The sequence below is a fragment of the Gobius niger genome, assembly GCF_951799975.1.
Source record: "Gobius niger genome assembly, chromosome: 9".
Lineage (NCBI taxonomy): Eukaryota > Metazoa > Chordata > Actinopteri > Gobiiformes > Gobiidae > Gobius > Gobius niger.
In genome coordinates this window covers 31,329,917-31,349,085 of record NC_136860.1, presented here as the reverse complement: position 1 = coordinate 31,349,085, position 19,169 = coordinate 31,329,917, and the positions used below count along the sequence as shown (strand labels likewise).

At 38.6% G+C, this 19,169-nt stretch overlaps 1 protein-coding gene across 1 annotated transcript in view; it reads right to left on the bottom strand.

Moving 5' to 3' along the window:
* gpr39 (G protein-coupled receptor 39) overlaps positions 1 to 18,205 on the bottom strand; it is a gene marked incomplete at both ends in the record, with an annotated part of 28,599 nt that extends 10,394 nt beyond the window's left edge. The window contains one exon of the mRNA XM_079562687.1: positions 17,407 to 18,205. Coding sequence (XP_079418813.1) covers positions 17,407 to 18,205 — 799 coding nt within the window. The remainder of the gene's footprint in view (positions 1 to 17,406) is intronic.
* Between the last annotated feature and the right edge of the window lie 964 nt (positions 18,206 to 19,169).

Here is a 19,169-nt window from a genome sequence, read left to right as displayed (position 1 = left end):
TGAGGAGGCTCTGCACCTGCTACAAACTAAAATTATCTCTACCTTTGCAGTACTAAGCGCTAAGTAGCCATGCGCTTGTGGTGTGTGCTTCAAAATAATACAATAGAGCGAATAGAGAGAATAATAATAATAATACATTTTATTTAAAAGCGCCTTTCAGAGCACCAAAATAAAACAGAATACAGACGATTGAGAAGGTGGGCGCGCAGCTAGGTGGTGTAGGACTGTCTGAACAGGTGAGTTTTGAGTTTGGATTTGAAGAGTGGCAGAGAGTCTACGGTACGGAGGTCAGAGGGGAGAGAGTTCCAGAGCTGGGGAGCAGAGCGGCTGAATGCTCTGTGCCCCATGGTGACGAGTTTGGCCGGTGGGACGGAGAGTTTGAGAGTGGAGGAGGAGCGGAGAGTGCCGGCAGGAGTTTGCGATGTGGAGGAGGTCAGATATGTACGGAGGGGCCAGGTTATGAAGTGCTTTGATTCAAAGAGATTCTTGATTGTGGAGCAGAGACATATTATTAATAGACCGTCATTCCTCACTCCTCACCGTTCCCTACAATGACCAGGTTTGAGGGGGAAATCATGGCAGGTTTACAGATTCCCCCTCCCCAGCTCTGACGAAGCATGTTCCTAAAAAGGGCATAAGGGCGGGATCTTCACTGTAGACTCGGCCCTTGCGTGACGTGTAGCTCGCGCAGCTCCAATGCAAACAGTCCAACCCTCATTAGTACGAGATTTCAAACGTTTTTCTAACGAAAACCAGCCTGGTTTCTTTAATAACCCAGCGTTTTCACTAGAGGAATATCTAGCTTCCAGGCCCGCCTTAATGCATCCATAGGCCCCGGGGCTTGCACAGAATTGTAGGCTCCCACCTCAGCGCAAACCCTAACCCTAATGCTAAACTATAACCCTAACACTAAATCCCACAGAAACCCTAAACCCTGCTACTCCCACATGTATCCCTCTGGGCCAGGTAGGGCGGGCCGACTCCAAGTGCACATATAGGAGCTTAGCGCAATCATCGCATATGGTTAGTCCTGCCGCAAAGTGATTGACATGAAAATCAACGAATCACCTTTTATTTTTTTCCCCCTTAATTCTGATAGGCCCTTGACTATGGTAGGCCCCTGGGCTCCAGCCCCTGCTAGCCCATTGGTTAAGGTAGCTTCAAATATTTAGAACTTACTACTAGAAATACTAGAACCCGGGCTTTAAAGTTATTTTCAACGTGTCTAAATGGGGACTAGTGGCTATATAGAGGTACTACAGCAATGGCGGCCCCTAGTGTGGTCGTCACAAAGCAGAGCAGCCAGTGGCCATTGGTGGGTAGTGAGGGTTGGGAGTGCAGGGAAGGGAGGGAGTTCAGCTTCCTGATGGCCTGGTTTATGAAACTGTTCTTCAGTCGACTGGACCTGGCGCGTGGATTCCGCAGTCTCCTCCCTGAAGGCCTTTAGACGCCAAGGCCAAGGCAAGTGTTAGTCACAGTGAGAGTTTTAATGCTATATCTTCTGCTGCTCGCTGTGGTTTTAAAAGTAGAAGAAAAAGAAAAGAAGAAAAAGAAAAGAAAAAGAAAAATAAGAGGATGAAGAAGAAGAAAATGTTAGAAAAGAGAAGAAAAAGAAGAAAAGAAGAAAAAGGAGAGGACGAAGGAGAAGAAGGGAAAAAGAAGAAAAAAGTAGAAAAGAGAAGAAGGAAAAGAAGAAGGAAAGAGAAGAAAAAGGACAAAAGGAAGACAAAGAAAAAGAAGCAGAAAGAACAGGAAGAAAAAATCGCAAAGACAGAAGAAGAAAAAAGAAGAAGAAAAAAAAGAAGAAAAAGGAAATAGAAGATGTCATAGACCGGCCCAGTGGAAAATGACCTACGAATAATCTGACAGTTCGATGAATTGTCAGCTTTAAGCACAGACTAAAATGTAACTTTCAAGGGGGGGTATTATGCAAAATCGACTTTTTCAAGCTTTACATCATGTTATTATGTCATTCCCTCGTTAAAAACATGCCTGAAGTGTTGCCTTGGCACATTCATGTATTTTTGAGTAATCTGTAAAAACTCTGATGGCGGCCATTTTAGGGATAGGTTTGCCTGAGTCCTCCTAGGAACGCCCCCACCTCCTGGAGACGCCTCCGAGCTTTCGTCACCAGCCGAGTAACCAGGGTCAGAAAGAGGCAGAGGTTCTTAAAGAGACAGAGGCCTATTTCAAGACATTCACTGCAGCCATTTTGAGAGAGCAATTTTATACAAGGCAGTTATTCTAATTTACTGCATTTACAGTCCAGCAGAAGGTTTGGTCATCATTGTAGTGTGCTATAGACTGGTGCTATGTGATTGAAAAAAGCATAATACCCCCTCTTTAATAATGTGTTATTGTTTATTGTTAGAAGAAGAACGATAGAAGAAACCCGCCATATTCCTCCGTGAACTTTAGCTGCAGACCAACGCCGCACCTCAACTTGAGTGCACAGTTTCCTCTGAGTGGGGACAGTAAATCCAAGTCTTTGAGGACTTCAACCGCACAAACAAAAGCTCAGCCACGGGAGCAGCTTTATTTACAGCCCAAAGCAAAACAAGTAGAAAAGATGAAGAAATGAAGACTCCAAAGGGATTGTTCTGGACGAGATTTACATCTTCTCCAGTGGAGAAAATGAGGCTTTAAAGGTGAAATGTAAAACAGTGTCAATCTTTTACAACGACCATCCAAACAAGGGCTAAACCAGAGCTATAGGATTAAAGCAGAAAAGCGGCGCAGAAGAAGCATTAAAGAAGAAGAAGAAAAGGGAAGAAAAGGTAGAAGACAAAGAAGAAAAAGAAAAGAAAAAGAAGAGGAAAAAGAAGAAGAAAAGAAGAAGAAAAACAACAAAGAGAAAAAGAAGGAGGAGAAGAAGAAGAAGAAGAAGAAAAGGAAGAAGAAGAAGAAGAAGAAGAAGAAGAAGAAGAAGAAGAAGAAGAAGAAGAAGAAAAGGAAGAAGAAAAGGAAGAAGAAGAAGAAGAAGAAGAAGAAAAGGAAGAAGAAGAAGAAGAAGAAAAGGAAGAAGAAGACAAGGAAAAACATTTTTCAAAAGATAGAAACAGAAAATGACAAAAGCGGGGGTTGAAAAAAGAAGAAAAAGTAGGAGACAAAGAAGAAAAAGAAAGAAGGAAAAGAAGAGAGAAAGGAAGAAAAATGTTCAAAAGACAGAAACAGAAAAAGATGAAAAAAGAAGAAAAAGTAGGAGGCAAAGAAAAGAAGAAGAAGAAAAGAAGAAGAAAAAGGAAGAAAACGTTATAAAAGACAAAAACAGAAAATCATGAAAAAAGAAGAAAAAGTAAAAGATAAAGAAGAAAAAGAAAAGAAGAAGAAAAAGAAGAAGAAAAACAACAAAGAGAAAAAGAAGGAGAAGAAGAAGAAGAAAAAGAAAAGGAAGAACATTCTTCAAAAGATAGAAACAGAAAATGACAAAAGCGGGGGATGAAAAAAGAAGAAAAAGTAGGAGATAAAGAAAAAAAAGAAAGAAGAAGGAAAAGAAGAGAGGAAGAAGAAGAAAAAGAAAAAAGAAGAGGAAGTAGAAGAAGAGAAGAAGAAAAAGGAAGAAAAATGTTCAAAAGACAGAAACAGAAAAAGATGAAAAAAGAAGAAAAAGTAGGAGACAAAGAAAAGAAGAAGAAAAGAAGAAGAAAAAGGAAGAAAACGTTATAAAAGACAAAAACAGAAAATCATGAAAAAAGAAGAAAAAGTAGAAGATAAAGAAGAAAAAGAAAAGAAGAAGAAAAAGAAGAAGAAAAACAACAAAGAGAAAAAGAAGGAGGAGAAGAAGAAAATGAAAAGGAAGAACATTTTTCAAAAGATAGAAACAGAAAATGAAAAAAGCGGGGGATGAAAAAAGAAGAAAAAGTAGGAGACAAAGAAGAAAAAGAAAGAAGAAGGAAAAGAAGAGAGGAAGTAGAAGAAAAGAAGAAGAAAAAGGAAGAAAAATGTTCAAAAGACCGAAACAGAAAAAGATGAAAAAAGAAGAAAAAGTAGGAGACAAAGAAAAGAAGAAGAAAAGAAGAAGAAGAAGAAGAAGAAGAAGAAAAAAGAAGAAAAAAGAAGAAAAAGGAAGACAATGTTTTAAAAGACAGAAACAGAAAATCATGAAAAAAGAAGAAAAAAGTAGAAGATAAAGAAGAAAAAGAAGAAGAAGGAAATAGACGGTGTCATAGGAGGAAACTCTTTGGAGCAGGGCTTTTAAGTCGTTTCTGACACGTGTAAAGTCCCCATAAGATTCCATATTACAGCGATCCTTCTGCGCCTTCATAGGGAGTGTTACCGTAGCAACGTCAGGACCTGCCATGAGGACCAAAGAGAAGTGCCATCCCATTGTTCAGAACAGGAATCCGACCGTTAACCCCAGTTCGCACCAGCTTCAGAGTCTCCAACCAATGTTCAGCTTTTCGCCAAATTAGGAGTGACATTTTACATTGTCCTGTCAAGCAATCACGACTTCCGTATTACGTTTTTTGCGGTTTCACTTCACTATATCGTCGTTTTTGTTTCTACACTGCGCTGAAAGCTTTGACCCTCATCCATCCGCAGAACGATTGGTTTCTTATTGCAACGGTAAATGGGTCTGACATAAGAAAACAGTGGCCCCAAAACACACAAAATACAATGTTTTTTAAGAGTTTCCCATCTCCCAGGAGGACTGCACTGTTTGGTTTCGACCGCAGAGGCAGAAAACAAGCCTTTTTTTTTTTAAACTTCATTTCGCCTAATCTCTCATTATATAAGCAGAAACTGGCGTGTTAACATTCACACGGGGCGCAAGCTTTAATCGGACGCGACGTGTTGTGATTGCAAATACCACAGGATGCAGAACACTCAGTAATCATGAAGCTAGGGTTATTTTGTAAGTGTAGTTTAGCAGGAATATGGCATTAAGGTGGTCTGTAAAAAAGTACTGTACATTTAATTACAGATTTTGAGGAGCTGTACTTTACATGTGCTGTGTTTTTGTTGAGAACTTATTACATTTACTCCTCTAGATTTGTAGATGTATAATTTCTACTCCACTACATTTCTCCAAAGGGGAATTCAAGTGCATGTTTAGCGTTTTTAAATCAGTTTCCCCAATACAAAGGGATTTGCAGTTTCTACTTTGAATACTACTATGTTCCACAACAATTACTTCCACTTAAGTAATAATATATTGAGCGACTTTTACTTTTGTTGAAGTAATATTTAACCCCTTAACTCCCACCTGCACCGAGCACATTTTCTCCAGTTTGGCTTTACCCCAATCCAAAAGCTTCTGTGAAAAAAGCTGTGAAAATAGCAACAAAACTGAGACGAAAACGACGATGGAAATGTGACAAAAAAGTGAGAAAATGTGATAAAAATGTGACAAAAAATTGACCAAAAAAATGACAAAAATGTGACAAAAAAATGACAAAAATGTGACAAAAAAATGACAAAAATGTGATAAAAGTTTGACAAAAAAATTACAAAAAATTGACCAAAAATGACATAAATGTGATTAAAAAAATGGACGAAAAAATTACAAAAATGTGACAATAAATGACAGCTACAAAAATGAGTTGAATACCCAACAAAAAAATGATGGATTTTTATTTTTTTTTTGACATAGGGCCTCATTTCCTAGTTATCCAAAGTGTTGCTGATTTCTGAAGATATTTTATTTTGTAATTCATGCAGTTCTTATATTTGAAGAGTTTCGTGGCGCTAGGCTAGTGCAAGGCTAGAGCATTTCTATGGTATCAGCTAGCCTGCATTAAAAACCGTCTGACCTGCTCCACAGAGCACCTGAGGCCAATCACTTATAACGCCAGACTAACCATATAAATGTTTGTGTCTGTTGAATATTTTTTGGAATATAACTGACCTTGCATCACATGAATAATCGCATTTTGAGGGACTATTTTCGAGCAGATCCCTCCGCCGATACGTAGCTTATACAAACACGAAGCTGATGCTGCTCAAATAGAAGTTATTTTAAATATTTTTTTTTACTTGCTTAGAATCCACTTTTTGCAGTGTACACTCCACTGTGGTGTTTGTACACGCCCCTCATGTGTGTTCATAACATGCACGGCTCTAACAAAGAGACAAATGAGAAACGAATGGACACTCCAAAGAAGAATTAGCGCAGGGAGCCAAATCCAGACACGTCTTGCTCAGAATGGTGCATGAAAAAGCTTTTGTAGAGAAATGTCGTTTAAATCCTCTTACGTACTGGTTGTTAAGACCAGTGGATGTTCTGCTTTTTAGCACAAAGGCTTTGTCAAAACTGGAATTGAAAGTAGCAGGTTTGGAAGGAAGGGGTTTCGCCTTGTTGTACGTTGGCGATGCATTGTGTACTCGGAAAACTATTCTCACTTTCATTGTTTTGTAGGTGGCTGAGACCCCCTTGTAAACAAAGACCAGCAGACCTGACGGGGCAAAGGCTCAGCATCATTACCTCATCGTGACCTTGTTGTGGTCGCGTGGATTTGGTTCACAGAGTTCAACTGTAGGGGGTGGATTGTTATGTAGTCCAGCTTCTCACTGAGGTTTTCTAATTTCCTCCACCAACACTAATTATGGAAGACTTTTGAATCCCAGCTCTTACAGTACCTCACAGTCTCCCCAGAGCTGAGCGCGGCTGTGAATTGCACCTGTTGTGCCTTGAAGAGTTCACACTTGCACATCTGGCTTTTTTTTTTTCGAGCATCAGTCTCATATGGTCCAGCGCTGAAGGGAAAGCTACAGGCTCATTCAGCAGCAGCTTTTGTGTGCGCGTCCAGAGAGACCAAACAAAAGAGGAGAAAGAAAATGCAAATACTTCCACAAAATCATGTAAAACAGCCTGGAGATAAGGCTCTGATGAACTGAGAGGCTAACAGGGAGCTGTTCTTGTAGAAACTTTGAACAAAGCAACCTTGCAGTAAACAAAAGATCCTTCACGACAGGGGTCTGCGACCTTCAGCGTCAAAAAAGCCACTTAGGCTCCTTTGAAACTGTTTTCCATGACAGGTTTTTATTTTGCTATTATGATGAAATTTCCTTTTAAATTAAGAAAATATAAAGGATAGTAGGGGGTCCTTTCCAGAGAAAGCTGTAATAAATAATGGACCTTTTTGGTGTTTTGCTCCTTAGAAGCCTTTCTTTCAGCAACTCATCTTTTAAATACCCTTCATGAATTTTGTGTGACTTTTTCCCATGAAAACTCAAAAGACCCTCATTGGCTTTTTGAATATTTATTTGCAAAAACAACATATGTTTGCAAGTTTCTCTCTGCATACACTGCATAAGAAATAAGTTCTTTTTTCTTCCCTAAAAAATAATATCACAAAGATAGGCTTTTAAAGAACATAGCCAGAGTCCGCCCCATTCTCTCTCGGGCCAACACGGAGACGCTCATGCATGCTTTTATCACCAGTCGTATCCACTACTGTAATGCCCTGCTTTGTGGTCTTCCCAAAAAGAGTATCTCAGGTTTACAACTTTTACAACATTCAGCAGCTCGTGTCCTGACGAAGACCAGGAGGCGGGACCACATTACACCGGTTTTAGAATCGCTGCATTGGCTCCCGTGTGTTTCAGGATCGATTTTAAAGTTCTTTTCATGGTTTTTAAATGTCTTAATGGTCTTGGTCCTTCTTATCTTTCAGAACTGCTTTTACCTCACAAACCTTCGCGGCCCCTTCGCTCCTCTGGCAAGGTCTCCTAGTTATTCCTGAAGTCAACAAAAAGACTCATGGTGAGGCGTCTTTCCAATATTACGGCCCTCGTCTCTGGAACCACCTGAGGAGGAGCTCAGACCTGAGGAGGAGCTCAGGGCTACAGAGAACGTTCATGTTTTTAAGAGCAGCTCAAGACCCACATTTTTAGCTTAGCTTTAATCCTATTTAACCCTAATATATAAAATATATATATGGGAGGTTGTGCCAGGCGCATTGTTTTAAATGTTGTAATCTGTAAAGCGCTTTATAAATAACGTTTGATTGATTGATTCGTTCATTCATTCATTCTATCATTCATTCATTCATTTTTGCTTATATTTGCTTAAAAACATGCTATTTTTTCTTGTAACAAGAAAGAAAGACTTTTTGAATCTTCTTCAGCACTAGACAGAAAAAATAAGATCACAACGACTTAATTTAAAGCCACACCGTGTAGAAATTTACCCAATAAACAAAATTGAGCTACAAGCGCCTATTTTATGACAGATTTTTTCATCATTGAAAAAATACCTCATAAATGTACAAACAAACATTAGATATGACTTTAAAATGTACCAGGAGTGGGTACGTCTCCAGCTCGTCTCCATGGAGATGTGACTAAAGGCAGTAGAATTTGAGATCAAAACAGGCTAGTTTCTCATCCAAATCTATTTGTTTCTTAACCACTGCAGTAGCATTTTCTGTGTTGTGCTGGTCATTTGTTTTGCCAGCAAGTCCAAAATGTTACGCAGTGTACCTTTAAGAACTGATTCTCACAGATAGATAATACTCTCCATTCTTTATTTTTACGTGCATCAAATCCATAACTATATCTATTAACATTGTTCTGACATTACAATAATTGCAACAACATAAAAGAAGTTGGTGTTGCTCAAAATAAACATTTAGTCCACAGTTACATTTATGTTGCATTGAAAGAAGATCTAAACTAACACAAGGTACAAGTTACTACAGATTGTTACAGAGCTCATTACATTGTAATTTAGTTTGGTACAACGTATCAAGGTACTGTAAAATAAAGTGATACCAGATTTTCTTTCCCCAAATGGGAATATTTTCCTTAAAGGGGGGGTATTATGCAAAACTTTTTCGACTTTTTCAAGCTTTACATCATGTTATTATGTCATTCCCTCATTAAAAACATGCCTGAAGTGTTGCCTTGGCACATTCACGTATTTTTGAGTAATCTGTAAAAACTCTGATGGCGGCCATTTTAGGGATAGGTTTGCCTGAGTCCTCCTAGGAACGCCCCCACCTCCTGGAGACGCCTCCGAGCTTTCGTCACCAGCCGAGTAACCAACCACTGCTCCTCAGCAGAACCCCCTCCCCACTGATGCCACAGACAGCGTGTGGAGGGGGCGTGTCGGAAAGAGTCAGAGGTTTTTAAAGAGACAGAGGCCTATTTCAAGACATTCGCTACAGCCATTTTGAGAGAGCAATTTTATACAAGGCAGTTATTCTAATTTACTGCATTTACAGACCAACAGAAGGTTTGGTCATCATTGTAGTGTGATATAGACTGGTGCTATGTGATTGAAAAAAGCATAATATCCCCTCTTTAAATATTAATATTTACTGAGAACATTTTGCTCAAAAAGATGCTTACCTCATTGGCAGATTTTTCTTCCATAAAACAAGATAAAATGTCATATTTTAAGATTTTTTTCCTTGTTTTTAGTAGGATACTTTTTGCAGTGTAGCACAACTTAAGTTTATCTGCATTGCCTGTTGTTTTTTTTTGTTTTTTTGTGCAAATGTCTAAAACTTTCATGCAAAAGTGTAGATCAAATGATGAAACATTACAGCCGATATTCCTCTCGCATGAAATAAACACCGACACTGAAGCCAATGTTGTCTCTCCTCCCGACTTTCTCCCACTCACGCGCTCCAGGCCTGCTCCCCTGAGCCGCAGTCGGGCTCAGCTCTCCGCCTTCAGCTGCTGCTTTGGGCCAAAACATTGCTCTATCACCTGCCACTCAGCAAACTAACGCCGCAAGACACGGCAGGCAGGGACAGGACCAAAACCGAGTCCCCGAAAAAACGCTCCCACGGGTCTCCTCTAAACCTGATAGTCGTCTCGGAGAAAAGCCTGTGGTGTAAAAGTGACGATGTCAGACATTACGGGGAAAGGTGCACTGGTTTAGAGTGGAGAGGTGATAAGGTGGCACTGCTCGGTACATTGCTTTGGGGCTGCCCTGAGAGAGAGAAAGGAGGAGGGAGAAAGAGCAGAAGTTATGCTTACAGCTGAAGGGGGAAGACTGGAGAGTGTGGGGAAGGTGATGCGAAAAAGTCCAGGTTTAAAAATTCCTTATAACTAATAGTGAGGCTCAGAAATTGATGACTTATAATGAAATCTGCTGCTTCTGCTTTCTAAGTTTGTTACAGTTTAACAATTCAATACACTTCTTTGTGTTATTCTGCTCGTGAGATCATCATTATAGCCACATCCATAACATTTACTGTTCTCACACTGTGGTACTTAGTATGTGTTGCTTGGCCTTCACTGCATGACATTCATCGCATTTAGGTGATTTTCAGGATTAGATGTGGTTTATACAGTTGAAGTCTATAGACCCTTTGAGGCCCATTAACCTCTTAACTCCCGCCTGAACCGCATTTTCTCCAGTTCAGCTTTGCCCAAATCCTGTAGGCCAGTGTAACACCTCATTTGAAAGCTAAGATCTACAAAACTCATCTAAATGGATCTTTTTCCTCACGTCATCAACATTTTTTCCATCTTTTTTTTTTTGGGGGGGGGGGCATTCAACTCATTTTGTAACTTTTTTGTCATTTTTTTTAAATAAATTTTTTGTCATTTTTTGTCACATTTTTGTCACATTATTTGTCACATTTTTGACACATTTTTTGTCACATTTTTTGTCACATTTTTGTCTTTATAGTCACATTTTTGTCATTTTTAGTCACATTTTTGTCATTTTTTGTCATTTTTTTGTCATTTTTTGTCATTTTTAGTCACATTTTTGTCATTTTTTGTCATTTTTTTGTCACATTTTTGTCACATTTTTTGTCACATTTTTTGTCACATTTTTTGTCACATTTTTGTCTTTTTAGTCACATTTTTGTCATTTTTAGTCACATTTTTGTCATTTTTTGTCATTTTTAGTCACATTTTTGTCATTTTTTGTCATTTTTTTGTCACATTTTTGTCACATTTTTTGTCACATTTTTTGTCATTTTTTCAGTTATTTTTTTGTCATTTTTTGTCACATTTTTGTCAAATTTTTTGTCATTTTTTGTCACATTTTTTGTCACATTTTTGTCACATTTTTTGTCATTTTTTGTCAAATTTTTTGTCATTTTTTGTCACATTTTTTGTCACATTTTTGTCACATTTTTGTCACATTTTTGTCACATTTTTTGTCACATGTTTTGTCATTTTTTGTCACATGTTTTGTCATTTTTTGTAACATGTTTTGTCATTTTTTGTCACACAATATTTTCACACCTTTTTTCCAGAAGCTTTTGGATTGGGGTAAAGCCAAACTGGAGAAAATGTGCTCGGTTCAGGTGGGAGTTAAGGGGTTAAGGCCACGCTGTGTGACATTTCGATGTTTAGTTTATTTCGAGTGGTGCCAAGAACAAAACAAACAGAAAAAGATTGGCTACACAATAATAATCACTATTACACTGATGCTTGAAATGGAGTGGGGGAAAGTAGAACTTGTTTAACCCAAAAAATACAAGCATTTCTCCTAACTTTACAGGGAACGCTTGTCTCCAAGAAGATGTAGCCCAATGTGAGATTTAAATAGGTTAGGCCCTCATTCAAATCCCTTTGATTATCCCTCTGCAAAAATAGCATTATCTGTGTCGAGCTGCTCATTAGGAGCATGTTCTGTTTTGCTGGCAGCAGTATGGTCAATGGTAAATGGTCTCAACTTATATAGCGCTTTTCCACCTACATTAGGCACTCAAAGCGCTTTACAGCAAGGATCCACTCACCCATTCACACTCTCATTCATACACCAATGCACACAGACACTGGGGGCAATGTGGGTGAAGTGTCTTGCCCAAGGACACAACAACAGCGTGCACTTCCAGGAGGTGGGATTCGAACCCTCGACCTTCCATTCATGAGACGACCCACTCTACCATCTGTGCCACTGTCGCCCGCTATAGTATAGTACAGTAGCCCTTGGGACTTTTTCTAAAGTGTAAAACACATTTTCTTGAATCTAATTCTTAAAATTACAGTTATTTCGGTTCTTGTGACTTGGTATGAGTTTAAAATAAATCTATTTTAATATAATATGGGGTCAATATCCTATAAGTGAACAGTGTACATCTTTAGGATTTGTTTTTAACTGGTAGCCCTCCAACAACTTAATGCTCTTAAAGTAGCCCTCAGCTGAAATAAGGTTGGTGAACCCTGGTATAGTATATATATAGTATAGTATGATCCAATATAATGCGTAGTGTGCCTTTTGAAGGAATAGTTTGTGGGTAAAAACACACACATGCACAGGTCTGAGTCTGTGCAGGATAGAGAAAAGCAGGAATAATAAAGAAATGAAAGATCCGCACAACTGTGTAGCCCCAAGCTTTTTTAAAGGGGCTAGATGCAAGTTCGCCATTTTATACTCACTACCGCCACCTCAGGTCATACATGTAACTGCAGGTTCTATATTAAGCTCGTGCGTGACGGCAATTCGGACCTGACGTAACACGTTTCTGAGTGACAGTGCAGGATTTTAGAGGCAGTCGTGGTGAACAGGTCTGGGCTCATTCTAAACATTAGGATATTGTTGGAACATGTAGGGGGAGAAAAATACTTAATTTTAACATTTTTAAACTCTGTGTAGTCCCTTTAATGCTCATCGAGTGACGTTTTGGTCATAGTTTCGGTCATGCGTTCTTCAGGCAAAGAAGGTGGCCTATATTCCTTCTTTAGAGGAACAGGCCAGCGTTTTTAAATACTGAGATATGTTCTTACCTGAGCTTAGAAGAGTTGATGAGTAGCTGTTTGGTCTTTACGCGTGCGCTCAGTCACGTAAACAAAGCACGAGACAAAAACATTCACAATTTTAATATCGAACAAGCAACGATATATCGTTATCGCATCGATATCTAGATATGAACATTCAAGATATCGAACAAGCAACGATAAATCATCTATAAAACTGAACTCTTTATTATTATGTTTTTATTTTTCGGAAAAATGCTTGGTTTTTCCCTAACCCATAGTTATATCGTATCGTATCGATATATCGAGATATCTGACATGAATATCGAGATGTGTCTTTGTCCATATCGTTCAGCCCTAGTATTTTACTTATTTGCAGATTCCACTTTAGTATGGTAGCCCAAAAAGGACATTTACTGTGAATTCAAAACATTTTTGGGGTCATATCGCCTTTGCTCTGCCCAATCTCGTCAGACCTTGGAAGCTAAGCAGGGAAGGGCCTGGTCGGTACTTGGATGGGAGACCGTTTGGTAACACCAGGAAGCCTAGCGAATGTGAGTAAGTGAGTGAGTGGTCGGTGGTGGTCGGAGGGCCGATGGCGCAGACTGGTTGCCTCGATTCCGTCAGTCTACCCCAGGTCAGCTGTGGCTACAATAGTAGTTTACCACCACCAAGTATGGAGTGAATGAATAATGCAATGTAAAGCGTCTGAGTGTCCAGAAAAGCGCTGTATAAAACCGATGCATCATTATTATTATTATTATTTTCAGACAGGAGGACACTGACTCTTAAACTGTTGAAGCAAAGCAAAAGAAGCGTAAAGATCTCGTCAATATCACACTGGTATTTCCATAACGGCGTCCGTCACTCAAAACAGAACGTCTCATTTCTCTACTTCAAACACATGTTCGTTGCCACACTTGAAACCTGGCAGCACAAGTGGTTCTGCCGAGGGTAAAGGTTACGAAGCAAAGAAATCCGAAGCACCAAAACATTGTTAATATTCCCTCCACAAACCCCCGGCTCTCGGTGACTGCGAAAGAAAGAGAAAAACTACAAGGTAATTAACCCTGTGTCCTGTTCGTGTGCGGCCAGCGAACAATGTCCTCTGCTTTTAATTACTCCGCAAAGTCACACGGAACGGGATTAAGAGCCGACATAGAAAATCGCCACAAAATTTGGAAAGGGGAAATGTCATTTTTGGGGAGAATATCATTGAAGCGTTGGTGTCACGGCAGAGCATTAAAAGGAACTCTGTGCTTACCTCATGATGAATGTTCTCTTGGTGATAAGAGAAATGTGGAACTGGTCATTTAAACGCTGTTATTTCAGGTTTAGGTCATTGTGTAAATAAATGCAACCCACCATGCAAATAAAGCAGATGTTCCACGAGCGTCTTGATAATGAGGTTTACTCCTGGACTCGTCAGCTTTTGAGACTATACAAAGAAGCCTATTCACTGAAAACGAATCGTGAATCATGAACTTCCTTGTTTAAAATTCTTATCACAAAACATTCTGAACAGATGACTCGCTATTAATGGTCCCACAAAGATTTCAGTTTTCAACTTGCCCCGTAATCTGTCTCAGTAAAAATCACTTTATTCTGTCATTGTTGCTTTTGACAACACGAAAATTATTCCTTGGATCAAGAAATCAGACTTCAAACTTTAATGGTTTTTTGGTTTTGCTTTTTATTGCCTTTTTCCATCAAGTATCTTGTAACCTCTGTATATTGAAACTTATCAATATAGCAGCAATAAGTACCACATTAATCTAAGGGCTGGGCGATATATTGATATTTAACCTCTTAACTCCCGCCTGAACCGAGAGGATCTTTTTCCTCACGTTATCAGATTTTTTTCCATCATTTTTTTGTTGGGTATTCAACTCATTTTTGTAATTTCTTTGTCATTTTTTTTGTCATTTTTTTGGTCATTTTTTTGGTCATTTTTTTCTTTTTTTGTCAAATTTTAATCACATTTTTGTCATTTTTTGGTTGAATTTTTGTCAATTTTTTGTTGAATTTTTGTCACTTTTTGGTTGAATTTTTGTCACATTTCTTGTTGAATTTTTGTCACTTTTTGTTGAATTTTTGTCACTTTTTGGTTGAATTTTTGTCACATTTTTGTTGATTTTTTGTCACTTTTTGTTGAATTTTTGTTGAATTTTTGTCACTTTTTGTTGAATTTTTGTCACTTTTTGGTTGAATTTTTGTTGAATTTTTGTTGAATTTTTGTTGAATTTTTGTTGAATTTTTGTCACTTTTTGGTTGAATTTTTGTCACATTTTTGTTGAATTTCTGTCACTTTTTGGTTGAATTTTTGTCACATTTTTGTTGAATTTTTGTCACTTTTTGGTTGAATTTTTGTCACATTTTTGTTGAATTTCTGTCACTTTTTGTTGAATTTTTGTCACTTTTTGGTTGAATTTTTGTCAATTTTTTGTTGAATTTTTGTCACTTTTTGTTGAATTTTTGTTGAATTTTTGTCACTTTTTGTTGAATTTTTGTCACTTTTTGGTTGAATTTTTGTCACATTTTTGTTGAATTTTTGTCACATTTTTGTTGAATTTCTGTCACTTTTTGTTGAATTTTTGTCACTTTTTGGTTGAATTTTTGTCAATTTTTTGTTGAATTTTTGTCACTTTTTGTTGAATTTTTGTTGAATTTTTGTCACTTTTTGTTGAATTTTTGTCACTTTTTGGTTGAATTTTGTCACATTTTTGTTGATTTTTTGTCATTTTTGGTTGAATTTTTGTCACTTTTTGGTTGAATTTTTGTCACATTTTTGTCACATTTTTGTCACTTTTTTTTGCGTTTACATCCCTGTTTTCTTTTCATATTTTGTAGCTGTTTTGGTGCTTTTCTCCGAGGAAGCTTTTTGATTAGGGTAAAGCCAAACTGGATATAATAGGTTCCGTTCAGGTGGGAGTTAAGAGGTTAAACTAAAATATTATCAATCTGACTTTTGCCAGGTTAGTACATAATCCAGGCATCAAAACTAAGAAATATTGTGTGAGGAGAGTTTAACTACCACACCTTCCTTTGTTGTTTATCAGAGGCCCAAACAACTGCTTTGGCTACTTCCTAAATAAAGGATAAAGGATTATTAAGCCTTCATTATCTTTATAAACTGATTAATATTTTATCCTATCACCCTCCTGTTGGCCATTATGTTCAATTAAACAATTACTGTGTACTCCTGCTGACAACAAGTGGAACGAATGGCTCTGGCTTTCCGATGCGTTACAATACAGAAACGACTTGAGCTTGTTTGGTTTAAGGTCAAGAGGACACCCTAAAGCTGAGCAAAGTGGGAAACATGTCTAAAATCAATCACTGAAACTGTCCAAACACAGGAACCTTGCGTAACAAGGATTCTACACTGTACAAGCTACACACATTCAGGTAACACCAAACATAGACATGGAGTTGAATATCCAAATGCTCTGGTTTCGTTTCCCATTTACTTCTTTTTTCACTGTGGACTTTTGACAGTAGAACCAGTCAGAGATAATTATTCCCACCCCAGTGCAACCGGTAAAGTGGAAAGTCACCTGCGGATGACTGGATGATGGGAAAGAACATGATCTTTCAGTTGCTTTTAATAGCAGACTGAATCATCTCTAGCCAGAAGGTTGCTTTATCTTTGTCAAATGTCAAGATGTCTCATTAAAACTCCTTGCCCCAAAAGCAATACTTCCCAGTCTAAAATGGAGAGTGATTAAATGCCTTGTTGTCAACTGTGTGGGCTTGTCTTGATAATTTATTATGCATGTGGGAATTAGACAGCAACGAAAAATACAAAGAATATGTGTATTTATTCTAACAACCAAAAAAACTAAAAGACAAGAATTATTATTGTATTACCAGCATCCTAATCGGGGTCAAACCACCAACCTTTGCCAGTCGATAGTCATTTCTAACCCTTTGCTTTAGTCATAGAATTTTTTTATGCTCACTACTGCCACCTCAGGTCGTACACGTAACCGCAGTCTCTATATTAAACTCGTGCATGACGGCACAACAATTGTAGCAATTTTTTGAGTGACAGTGCAGGATTTTAGAGGCAGTTGTGGTGAACAGGTCTGAGCTCATTCGACACATTTGTAAGGGGATGAAAATACTAAGTTTTAACATGTTTAACCTCTTAACTCCCGCCTGAACCAAAAGGATCTTTTTCCTCACGTCATCAGATTTTTTTTCCATCATTTTTTTTGTTGGGTATTCAACTCATTTTTGTCACATTTTTGTCATTTTTTCGTCCATTTTTTTTTCATAAATTTTTTGTCATTTTTTTGTAAATGTTTTGTAAAACTTTTATTAAATTTTTGTCATATTTTTGTAATTTTTTTGTCACATTTTGGTCATTTTTCGTCAATCTTTTGTCAATTTCTTGTGACATTTTTGCCACTTTTTCATACATTTTTTGTCACTTTTTTGTCAATGTTTTCTCACTTTTATGTCACATTTCCATCGTTGTTTTCGTCTAAGTTTTGTTGCTATTTTCACAGCTTTTTTCCAGAAGCTTTTGGACTGGGGTAAAGCCAAACTGGAGGAAATGTGCTCGGTTCAGGTAGGAGTTAAGGGGTTAAACTCTGTATAGTCCCTTTAAGGATAGTGGGCTGGTGCCTAATCTTCCATATGTTCCACCATTTCTACATTGACGGGGGAACATAGGAACCTGGCTGACCTCGAATGGAGCTAGTTGTTATTAGCATCTTGGCGTTTACAATTGCTCATAGTGGCTTTCTCTCAAGTATGGATAAAAAACTGTAATAAACAGTAACTCACCTAGAAAAATGATGGTCTGCTTCCGGGCCATCTTAACTTTGGGACTCTCATGTTTCGGCACGACGTAGCTCCCGTTAGCTTCTCTAGCCTCCGCAGATTTCAGCGGTCCTCTCAAAACCAGGATCATGGCTCGACACATGAACGCCACGCAGATGAGCACGATCATGTAGACCAAAAAAGCTATGAAGATGCTAACTCGATACATCATCCATCTCTCTCTCAAATTCGTGCAAAAAGTCAGATTTTGAGCCGGCGTGTCCTGGCGAATCGGGATGTGACCTTGCGTCCCGGTGGCGACCAACAGCGGCAAAGCTACCAGCACCGACACCACCCACGCAAACGCTATAAGCCCCAATGTCCTGCGCCCTCCTAGCAGGGATTTGAACTTGAACGGGTGACATATAGCGACGTAGCGCTCGAAGCTAAGCGTAGCCACGTTCAAGATGGTGGCGTAGCTGCACGCTTCGAACAGGAAGTTGTAGATTTTGCACGAAGTGTTTCCGGACGACGACGTGAAGGGGAACCAAATGGCGCTGTACAACTCGACCGGCATGCCTATTAGCAGCACTAGCAAGTCCGAGCATGCTAGGCTAACCATGTGGTCGGTGACGTTTTTCTGCAAATACCCGTTTTGCTTCAAAATTTGGGTAACGCGGATGGTTATGGAGTTGCCCACGATTCCAGTCACCAAAATGAGGCTGTACAAAATCGTCAGGAAAACTTTCAGCGGGTAATTAGGCTCCAATTGTGTCCAGTCTTTCTCTTCGCCGGTTTCGTAGTCCTCCATATCTTCGCTCATTGTGGACTTTTGGTAAGCACAGATTTGACCAGCTATTGACTGAGTTGTTATCAGCAAGCGTTTCAGATAAGTCCGTAAGTCTCAACTTAAGGCAACAGACAGCTTCCTGTTCAAAAATACAATATTGCCTCCTGAAAGATTAGTTCAAAGTTTCGCTAAATCCATGCGTTTCCATTCATTCTTGGCCGTGGTGTCTCCTGTTTCGTGTGAGGTCTTGTAGTTTCACCTCCGTCTGACCGAAGTATGAGCTAACAGAGTTTCCCTCCTCCCACAAAGGCAGGGCAGTTAAACATTAAACAGAAGTCCAGCACGTCCCATTACTTTTCTCTTATCTACATTAATTACTGTGTGTGCGTCCTGTTCATCAATAATGCTGTTTGTATAAAGACCAAATTAGGCCTTACTTTTGATCAACTATTATTAAAAATAATATTAGCAAGTCTTTTACAACCAAATAAACTTTGTGAGCTTGGATACAGCATGTTATTTTCCTACACAGTGGTTTAACAAGAGCAGTAGATGAAGAAGTAATTGGTGAACACAGCTCTGGAAGTGGTGCTCAGCAGGCATAATTCATTTTAATGATGGGCAAAAAATTGCATAACAATATAAGCAGTGCTTGATTTGATGCCGTTTGGAGGAACAAATTCCCCCATCTTTCAGGATAAAAGGATCCGTGAACTATTTTGGTGGATCTGGCGAAGATTCGAGACGATATAATGGGTGTTAAATGACAGCGTTCCAGTAACGTTTTGTCCTGTTCCACAAAGATCACATAGATCCAAAAGTGTTCCTGAAATTACTCATTTATAATGATGTGCTGGAGCAGTTCTATGTTTTACTCTGATTTTTATTCCCCAATAAGGCAGGCGACCTCAAATGAAGTAAAAAAATCAAGTAAATCAATACTAACTGTTCTTATAACCATTTTACTACCACTGAACCACCCCCAGCTAAAAAGCAA